This window comes from Sinocyclocheilus rhinocerous, unplaced genomic scaffold (genome assembly GCF_001515625.1).
Source record: "Sinocyclocheilus rhinocerous isolate Xijiao unplaced genomic scaffold, SAMN03320098_v1.1 scaffold665, whole genome shotgun sequence".
Classification (NCBI taxonomy): Eukaryota; Metazoa; Chordata; class Actinopteri; order Cypriniformes; family Cyprinidae; genus Sinocyclocheilus; species Sinocyclocheilus rhinocerous.
In genome coordinates this window covers 168353-179419 of record NW_015659086.1, presented here as the reverse complement: position 1 = coordinate 179419, position 11067 = coordinate 168353, and the positions used below count along the sequence as shown (strand labels likewise).

At 34.3% G+C, this 11067-nt stretch overlaps 1 protein-coding gene across 1 annotated transcript in view; it reads left to right on the top strand.

Annotated features, from left to right (window-relative positions):
• The window catches only part of LOC107723307 (cyclin-G-associated kinase-like), a 41860-nt gene that overhangs the window by 10437 nt on the left and 20356 nt on the right, over positions 1-11067 (top strand). Inside the window, 5 exon segments of the mRNA XM_016531870.1 lie at positions 1821-1893; positions 2680-2800; positions 6103-6152; positions 6255-6423; positions 6856-7098. Coding sequence (XP_016387356.1) covers positions 1821-1893; positions 2680-2800; positions 6103-6152; positions 6255-6423; positions 6856-7098 — 656 coding nt within the window.

Below are 11067 nucleotides of genomic sequence, written 5' to 3'. Positions count from 1 at the left end.
TCTGTGAAATGCGCCACTTCCGGTATTTTGCCGGTTAGTCGACGCGAGCAAAATGAAGTCGAGGATTAAAAAAAATCGAATAGTCGAATAAAATCGACGAATCGCGACAGCCCTAAAAATTTCAAAAAATGTGCATAATCCACAAAGATGGCTGTTGATTGATTTTGTAACTGGCATTAGGCGGAAAGCTGTTAATTTAAAATAATATATATATATATTTAAAATAATATGAATAATATAATAAATAATAATATAAATTATATATTTATATGTATATATATATGTGTGTGTGTGTGTTGTAAAATCAAAATATTGAGAAAATCGCCTTTAAAGTTGTCCAAATGAAGTTCTTAGCAATGCATATTACTAATCAAAAATTACGTTTTTTATATATTTACAGTAGGAAATTTACAAAATAACTTCATGGAACATGATCTTTACTTAATATCCTAATGATTTTTGGCATAAAAGAAAAATCAATAATTTTGATCCATACAATGTATTTTTGGCTATTGCTACAAATATACCCCAGCGACTTAAGACTGGATATATATATATAAAATATGCATTGCATGTAAATACATTCATATAAACAAATTTTAATGATTACAAATGATATGTTTTAAAATGTTAAGTTGTTCTTAATATAATATATTTGTTTATTTAAAATGTAAATTATTATTTATATAATGCCATTTAGTGATTACAAATTATATTTTGTATTTTTTGTAAATGTAATAATTATTAAATATTTGCTATGTATTTATGTAATATAATTTATAATTGGTATAGTATAGTATTTATTAATATTCATTAAATATTATAAATGTGCTGCTGTCAATAAATAATAGTAATAATGCACTTAATAAGCTTTATATTACATAAATGAATACATTACATTATTTAAATTTAAAATATAAAAAATAGTTTGCAATCATTCAGTTGTGCATATCATTGCAAAATTTATTTTATCTAATGCAATAACATATCAACAATTGCCCTTTTGGCTGTTAAATATCAGCATCAGCCATTGATTGAAAAACCTACAATGATCTGCCACTAGTTTCAATTCATATTGATTTTAGTAATCTCTCCTTCAGAGCTTCTGTTTGATCACCCGACTGGTTCAGTTGGTTGAATGAGGCTCTTTTGGTGCTTCATTTGAAACAAACCCCTCATTCTTTGACACACACACACAGAGACGGGCAGAGTCCCACATACTGATCACAACTCTCTGAAGAGCCATTTAGAGACACCGCCACACTCTTCCTTTTGCGTTCTGTCGTTCTTTCCTTTCCTCCCTCCCTCCATGACCTCCTGGAGACAAAGCAGCATCTCATCCCTCTTTTTCTCTCTGACCTAATGGCCACTGATCTCACTACATAAGACAGAAACAGAGGAAAGACTGGTAAGCAAGAGGGAGGACCCAGCCTGTTTGCTCAAAGAACGACAAACAAATCATCCGTTCCTGGATTAATGAATGTGAATGATCTAGTTAAGAGCATCCAAACAGCAGTGTTTGAGTGCAATAGTCAGTGTTATGCTCCTGTGTGCACACGTGGTGGAGAGGGCGGTTTTAGATGCGTCTGATCTGGATTAAGAAGTGGTTTCTCTCTGGATTCAAGTGATTACCACCGTCAGCCAGAAGCTGCAGAAGATGTTCTGTTGTTACTGACTAGTGTTCAGACACGTGTGTATTCTGGAGTCTGGTCTCCTGCTTTGCTCCTGATGTGTGTGTGCAGCGGACTGTCATCCTAATGAGTCTGTTAAGTTCATACTACTGTCTGAAGTCTGTGTATGATGGCTATGAATCCCTACAGCTCCTGGAGCAGAACGGAGGGTTCGGGAACAGCACACAGCTTCCCTCGCAGATCAACAACTTACACAATGCTGGTGAGTTCTGCATTCAAACTCGTTTTTTGGCAAGCCATTTTCATCGTAGTAGATGTGTAGCTTCCTTTTATTCAAATATGTCACACTTCCTTTGTAATTGTTATGACCTGTTCTCTGGACAGATGTCACGCTTTTACAAACATATTGTAAAGGTTAACAGGCTAGTGGAGAAGACTGTGCTTTTGGATCTTATCTTGTCGTGGGATCTGTTGATGCACTGACATCTTTTGTTTACATGCATTACGTTTGGAAGTTTCTCTTTGTTTTCTGGTGCCATTTACATTTTCAGTTCTGTAACATGCACATAGTTATTTTAGATAGTTGTTTTTTGTTTGTTTATTAATGTTTGTTTTAGTCAAATTTTTAGTTTCAGCTATCCTTGTTAGTTATAATTGTTTGGTTAGTTATTTTGAATGTTTGGTTTGTTAGTTGTTTGTTTGTTAGTTATTTAGTACTTCTTGTTTGTTTCTTTAGTTAGTCTTATTGTTTGTATGTTTTACAAGGCATGAAAATCCAATAAAACTGAGAAGAGCGAAAAATGCTGCTTGTTTACCGAGTAGTAAATATCTGTCAAAGTTTTGATGGCATGAATCTCAGAAACTTTGGCATTTTAGAGTGAAGTAACCCCTAGATCTAATCATTTGGGTTGTAAAGAACAGTTCTTTGTGTTATGAGATGGTTGTGAGTCATTGCATAGAGACATTTCTTGTGTGCATATGTCAAATATATTCATCAAAGCTGTTGTCCTGTAAAAGCTCTTTTGACAAGCGTTGTTTGAATCTCCAGGTGTGTATGACACAGACCCGGCCATGGGTGGAGGCTTCCTGGATATTCTGAAAGGAGGAACCGAAAGATTCCTGACCAACATCAAAGACACTTCCTCCAAAGTCATCCAGTCGGTGGCCAGGTGAGCGATGCATTCAGTCTGCAGTAAAACACCCCTGCTGCTGTCCCATATAAACTAGTGCACATGCCTTGCTCGAGTGTGTTTTGTCTTGCCTTGGTTTCGTTATGATGCTTCTCTTTCCGCTGAGCCATTGACAGATTCAGCCGAATGGCGGAAGAGGACGTAGTGGTGGATAGAGTACTAGTTATCTGCTGGCGGTTAATCTGATATCACTTAATCTAGCTCACAAACAATGCCACCCACTGCTGTCTTTGAGAATGTTTTCCAAAGTCTCTATTCCTAGTATAAATAGATTAATAGAATAATTATACTAGCTTCCTTTCAGCAAATTCTGCAGTAGCATTACATGTATTCTTCACAGAGGGTGTGCATTGTGGTGAAAACATCCATTCAAGATGGAGGACTAAGCAAGAGAATTCTTGATTTATAAATATATTTAGTTTAATTTCAAAATTATAATATATAATAATGTATAATATAATAATTAAATGAAGAGTATTTTACCCAAAAATTGCACTACATGTATTTGTATATCTCAAATCATTAGTATTATGACATACTATTATAGTAGTTTTTAATATTTTGAATTAGCTTTTGTTTTTATATCTTCAACTTTCATTTTAATTTTAGTTTAACTTTTACTAATTTTGGTAATTGTCTTTTAAAAAAAATCCTATTTAGCTTTTTTAAAATTTGTGTCTCTTGTCATTTTTTTATATTTTTAGTTTTAATTTTAGACATTTTATGTCTTTTGTCATTATCAATTTTTAAATATTCCTAATTTTAGTTTTAATTTTAGTAGGGGTGCTCCGATTGATCGGCTACCGATCACTATCGGCCGATAATCGCTCTGGAAAGTTTGATCGGCGGTCTCTATAAAGGCCGATATCAAAAACCGATCTCAAGCTGATGACACACCTGCTGTGAGAGGTTCAGCATGACATGCAGCGGCACCATCTCTGTTCACACATACTCTTGCTTATATTTATTGCGTTTAAACACGTCTATGAAAGATTGTATTACTGTACTGCGTAAAAAGAGAATCACAATGCTCAAAAAGCATTTTCAGTAACAACGTTTGGATTTGAAATCAAAATGGATAAATGTTTTGTTTGTGGTAAACAGCCGCGGATCAGGAGCGGACCTCTGTATGAAAGCAGAATGAGTCCGTGCTGCTTCTGCGACGCTTATGTACCGCACATTGACTGCATACGCACTGCAGACGGTGTATGCTTGTCCCATTATAAAAACAAAAATGCACTGCATGATCAAACATTTAGATGAGATAATTATATGTATTTTTAAAAATTGTCAAAAAAATGCCCCCCTCCACCCCTCAAATTAAACCCCCCACCCACAAGAGTCACCTTAGAGGGGAATTCCCCCCATTTTCCAAAATGAAATTCAGGCCCTGAATGAATGTCTGTAAAAATTCTGTCTGGAGCATCACTATAAATAATTCTACATTATAAAAAGAAAGCTTCAAAAAGATCGGTATCGGTGATGGGTATCGGCAGATACTGCTTCCTGTCATCGACAATCGGTGATCGGCCCAAAAAATTCTGATCGGAGCACCCTTACATTTTAGTAATTTTGTTATGTCTTTTGTCATTATTATTTTTTAAATATTCCTATTTAGCTTTAATTGTTTTTTTTTAAATATATATATTAATATTTTATGATTAATAATATTAGTTTTAATATTAGTTAACGTTTTTGTCATTTTATGTATTTTGTCATTTTTTATGTATTTATTTATTTATTAATTTTCCTATTTAGCTTTTCATTTATGTTTTTAAGTTTTAGTAATTTAGGTCATTTTAGTTCTTATTTTATTTCAGCTCTATTTCATTTAACAGAACTTTGATCGTTTTAATTTTAGTTACCAATAACAACACTGACTCAAATATAAAAAATAAAAGCAAAAAAATAAATGACAGTATACTACCTCATTATAATGCATGCTGCACAATTATTCCTGAACGTGTGAGTCATGATATCCTCTTTAACGAATAATTGTCTCATATGAAGCATTTCTTTTTAATGAGTTAGCCTGGGGCATTTTAATGTAGAATAACATATGCTTATGCATCATACGCAAAACAAAGGACATTTATAAAATTAAATGGGGTCAATTCTGAGTCCATGTTGATTCGATCATGATTATCGTCATAATAAGGTAAATTTGATCTGTCTGGACGTTAATTTCTTGGTAAACTCAATCAGGGTTTTGTTTATGACACACACTGATCTACCAGATCATAAATTCCCCTCCACTCCCCTTCCATAATCTGTTTGCAATCATTAATCATGTTTAATAATTATCCCCCTCAACGTCTCCACAAGTCTGTCATGTTTATTTTCTCCTCAGTTGGCCCATTTTTGCTTTCCATTTGTTTATGTTCATTGTCTTGTTTTGTTCATTTTGTTCCTGAATCATGTCTCTCGGTCCCAAATCGCCAACCCCTTGCAGCTCCAGGTAACTATGGGACAGCGCCTGTGTGTCTATGTTTTTGCGTTACACGTGTGTACTGTATGTGTAGAGATGGTGTGTGAACTTCACTTCACCTTCATCTCAATGCTTTGTTCGCTGTTTGTTCATAACCACAGTCTGAGTCTGCTCCCATCAGCACAGCATTACCCTGATCAGTAGAGTTTCTTGAAAGTTTAAACAGCTGCCTACTAAATACATGTGTGAGTGCTGCTCCTCAAATAACTTTAAAGGAATAGTTCACTATATTCAATGATATATCACACAGTATTCCAAGCCTTCTATATAAATAAATAGTGACTAAAGTTGCATTTATTTAATCAAAAATACAGTAAAAAACAGTAATATTGTGAAATATTATTACAATTTAAATTAACTTTCTATTTTCTATTTGAATCTTTTAAATGTATTTATTAATTTATTCCTGTGATGCAAAGATGAATTTTCAGCATCATTACTCCAGTCTTCAGTGTAACATGATCCTTCAGAAATCATTCTAATTTTCTAAAAAAAAATTAATAAAAATAAAACAAAATTTTACTGACCCAAACTTTTGAACAATAGTGTACATAACAGAAGGAATATAAGTAAGTCAGTTTTAGTTTTTGAGTGAACTATTCCTTTAAGTTTAGTCTTTGCCTTTTTAGACCCAGATTTCTAACAGAGTTTGTAATAAAGTTTGTTGAGTTTTGATACAAGCAGTTACTCTTTTTCTTGTCGACAGGTTTTCCGTCGAGGTTTATCTTGTAATCTAGATGTTCTTTTAGTTCTTGCATTCATACATCTAAACATGTGTCCTGTCCTGTCTCAGTTATGCTAAGGGAGACCTGGACCTGTCCTACATCACCTCCAGACTAGCAGGTACAGTCACCTGTGTATTACAGCTTTCAGATTCATTTTGGATGTCTTAACTCTAATGTAATGGTGTTAAAGTTATTTACCTGTCTATTTGTGTTTTTGCAGTCATGTCTTTCCCAGCTGAAGGTGTTGAATCTGCAATTAAGAATAACATTGAGGACGTGCGTCTGTTCCTGGATTCTCGACACGCGGGTCATTATGCAGTATACAACCTCTCCAAACGCTCCTACAGACCGGCCAGGTTTCACAACAGGGTGAGAGTGGACAGCAAAGCATTTGATTGCAATGATTGCAAATGACTAACAGATTACAGGGATCTAAATTGATGTCTTATCCTAATATCATAAATCCTGTGTTGTTATTGTTAACTAAAACTAATTTAAAGGGTTACTCCACCCCAAAATGAAAATTTTGTCATTAATCACTTACCCCCATGTCGTTCCAAACCCGTAAAAGCTTCGTTCGTCTTCGACACACACACACTCACACACACATGGCCCTTTTCCAACAATGTTACTATTAGTGCTGTCAATCGATTAAAAAAAAATTAACTAATTAATAACACATTTTTTCTTAAATTAATCGCGATTAAATATTTTTAATGCCGTTAAAGTGAAAACAATTAATCACATGCATTAACGTGCCTACAAACAAACATATTACACTGTGGCCTTTGTTGACAAGTCATAATCTCATTTTCGATAACTTATTTTAACTTCCCAATTCATTTAATTCAGCATATTCAGAAGAAAAATTATGTTTGGGTATCCTAGTGTGTCCTGTCATCTTCATATTGTGGCTGTGTGTTTTTGCAGGATGGACGGGCAGCGTCGGCTGTGGTGGTTTGTGCATTCCTCTGTTTCTGTCGTCTGTTCTCTACGGCCGAGGCTGCAGTTTACATGTTCAGCATGAAGCGATGCCCACCGGGCATCTCGCCCTCACACAAACGGTAACTTCCTCGTGTGCCACGTGACCGTGTAATCGCAGCCTCTGCGATTGAAAAATCGCGTTTTTTCATATCGCGATATTATCGCAAATTCAATTAATCGTTCAGCCCTACTTCCTGTCTTTTTCTCACTCTGTTCCTTTGAATTAAGAAGTACTGCACACCAAAATGTCAGGGCAGGTTGTTTTAGAACCGAAATCGACGCTCTGTGGATTAATTCAGTAGCTCAGGTGCATGAACATGAGCAGTGAGCCACAGGTGTGACGGTTCTTTGGTGTTGAGGTCACTTCCTGCCACAGCTGTTCTTTGGCTTGCCAAGAGCTTCTGCCGAACTTCGCAAGCTCATGGGACTCTTTTGATTCTAACCAAGTGTGAATGTGTGTGGTTACTGGAGCTGATAACAGTGACTTTGTCAGCTAAATGTAAAGGAAGTGACATAACCTCGAACAGAATGTTTAGTTCTGCTGCTCACCAGAACACAAGAGTGTTGAGCTGCATTTAAAGGAATGTTCCGGGCAGTGTTACTTTAGTATTTTTATATACTATTATAGTGTTTATTAATATTTTGAATTTGCTTTTACTATTATATTTTCAATTTTAATTTTATAATGTGCTTTTGTCGTTTTATTAGGTTTTTTTTTAACGTTTCTATTTAGCTTAAATTAATTTTTTTATTACTTTTAGTTTCAGTAATTTTAGTATTTCAGCTTTAGCTTATTTATTTCAGTTAGCTGCCAATGAAAACATTCTAATTTTGTTTCATTTAATCTGTATATTTATTTTACTTCAACTTTATTTCAATTAACAAAAATTATTTTTTAATAGTTTTAGCTTTAGTTAACAGTAACTAGTAGGGCTGGGTATCGATTCAGATGTAAAGATTCGATTTGATTCCGATTCACAAGCTTTCGATTCGGTTTGATACTTAATTCGTTTCTCGATTCGATGAATATAGATTTAATACCAATGCTATTGATATTTATAAAACTGAACGATGAACATCAGTTTACAAATGGCAAATTAATGAAAAGAAATTAAGAGCCACAGACTTGTTTTTTAAACTCTATTTCAGGCACACATTAAACAACCCTCTACATTGCGAGTAAATCACTCGCATATGCGACTAAATCTTCACTCTGGGTGACTAAATGATGTCTATCGTTAGCCATTGGCTAATAAATTCTTAGATTTTACTCGCCAGTGTGTGAGTTGGAGGCCAAGTATAAGTTTAGCACAGATATATTTTCACTCGCTGAACACTGACTGAGCGCTTGAGAGTTGCACTCCATCAAGCGATTCTGTGCTATTTATCTCAATGGATGCGCAGCGTACCTGTATTTGACGTACTGTAAACTCTAGTGTGAAGGCGCGCGACTCGCCGTCGCTTTGCTAAGAGCGTTGTGTTTCTCACACATGCAAAGAGAGAGAGCGAGAGTCTTATATACCATGCTGAATTGACGCGCTACATGTAAACCATATTCTTTGTTGTATTTTTCTCTTCTTCGAGAGTTAATTTAGAATTATTCAGCTTTTAAGAACAAGCACAAGATATGCCGGATTCTCAGGTAGTGGGCGGAGCTAATGCGCGAACGGCAATCTCATTGGCTGGCGCTTATTTATTACCGACCCTGTTTGGAAGCCATCGTTGGAGTGAACGCTGACAATGTGATTAATATTCATGAACCCAGCAGCTCATCGATCCTTAGTGCGATGTATATTGTTATTAGCAGTAGAATTAGTAGTAGTATTATCTGTTAATAATTTGTACCATTATAAGATACAGCTAAGATTTAAGAAGCTGTGCCATTTAACAAAGATAAGCTGATATGTTGAAATCATGTCAATATATCAGTGCTGGGATGCAATTAATCGTGATCACGGCTTTTGAGAATCGATATCGAATCGACCATAGTTTAAAAAACGATTAATCGAAAAATCTAATTTTTTGCCCAGCCCTAGTAACCAGGTTATTGTTTACTAAAACTGAAACCATAAAGAAATAGTTTCATTACTTGAAATAAAATAAACATTAACTAAAATAAAATAAAATATTTCAGCTAGTTGCTAAAGTAACCTTTTTCTTTTTTGTTTAGAATAATAGGAAGTAATAAAATAACTAAAAACTAAAACTTGATAAAAACTGTACAGACATATTTAACAAAAAACAAATGACAAACACAAAACTAAATTACTAAAACTTTAAAATTCAAATGAGAACAGAAAATATAAAAATAAAATCTAATTCAAAACATTTACAAAAACTATATCAATGATATAACACTGACTATAACACAGGTTCTAATGCACTTACAGTAGAAATAGGGCTGGGCGATATAGCCCAAAAAATTATCTTGATAAAATTTTTCATATCAGTCGATATCGATAATTATCACGATAAATTTCAAATCTTTATTTCCTTCAAGTTTAAAGGCAGATTTTTGCTCCCAAGTGAAAGTTGTTGAAACCAGACTACCAGAAACCAGTTAATTGTGGTTTAAACTACTCTTTATGGTCAGAAAGTGGCAAATACTTCGTTTTTGAATTCTTTACACTTTTCCAGCCATTCTTCCTTAAAATAAATATCTTCACAGAAAAATGTATTTCTTAGTTTCTGCATTTCCTAATAAGTGTTATTGTTTCAAATCATGAAACAGTTTTGTGTTGCCTGACTTTAATGACGCGTATCTTCAGCACAGTTTGCAGTGCATGCTGCAATATTAATAATATTAAATTGGTGTCTCTTAGAAATGCACATTTGACAGTAGCTTGAGTTGACAGTAGTAGTAGCTTGAGTTAGGATGCAGATGTAAATTTATGTTCATTACCAAAAAATTGTAACAACATAATTTTTATATGGTGAAATTTAATTACTCTGACTGTTTGAGTTGTATTAAAATTAACCATTAGACTACCAAAGGATTGCCTCAAGACTTAGTCATTATATATGTGTTAATTTCTTAACTTATACGATCATGACTCCTGTCATAATCGTATAAAGCTGGTAAACCTTGTGACTTGCATAATACATGCGAAAATAGACCAGCTTTATAGAAAAAAGCCCAAACAATCACCTCAGTAATGCATAAAAGGACAAAAAAAACTTTGCAGCACATATCTCACGTTATGATATCTCCTGATGTGTGAAATGTGCTTGTGAGGATGTGGGGTTCATGGCAAAGATCGTAGTGATCTCAGTTTACACCGTTCATGAGAATGAGGTCAGGCATTTCATTCCAGAGCGTAGATGTTAGATGATGAACCATGATGATTTTGCAGGTTGTCAATGGTGCTTGCTAATCAATCAATATTATTACAGTGTAAAATTTCACTATTGCCTTTTAAAAGCCCTTTTTTTTTCGAACCCCTGGTGTATTAAAGTCTTTTGAAATAAGGTGATTTGCATATAGAAAAGTGCAGTAACAGCCTGTTTAATTCAAAGGGTCAGAGAAGAGGGGGGAAAATGGGCATGTAAAACTAAATCACTGTTTTTGGTACAAGAAACTTTGACTAACGTCTAAAGCAAAGCAACCGCACATGAAAAAAGTCTTGAGGATAGCCTCGTAAATTTGGGTTCGGCTCGAGATCAAAATGTGTAGTTTAGCTGTAGATGTACAGTCGTGGTCAGAATTATTGGCACCCTTGGTAAATGTGATCAAAGAAGGCTGTAAAAATAAATCTGCATTGTTAATCATTTTGATCTTTTATTTAAAAAAATTAACATACATCAAACCTTTCATTGAACTAAAACTAATGAAAATGGGGGAAAATCTCATTATGAAATAAATGTTTTTCTCAAATACACGTTGGACTCAATTATTGGCACCCCTAGAAATTAGTATATTCCCATTCATATTTACAATTTTGAGCATACCAGGGTGATTATGAACATGAAATTATCCAGCCATGGCTTCCTGTTTCACAGGAATATAAATAGGAGGGAAAACAAAGGCCAAATTCCCTTAATCATCCATC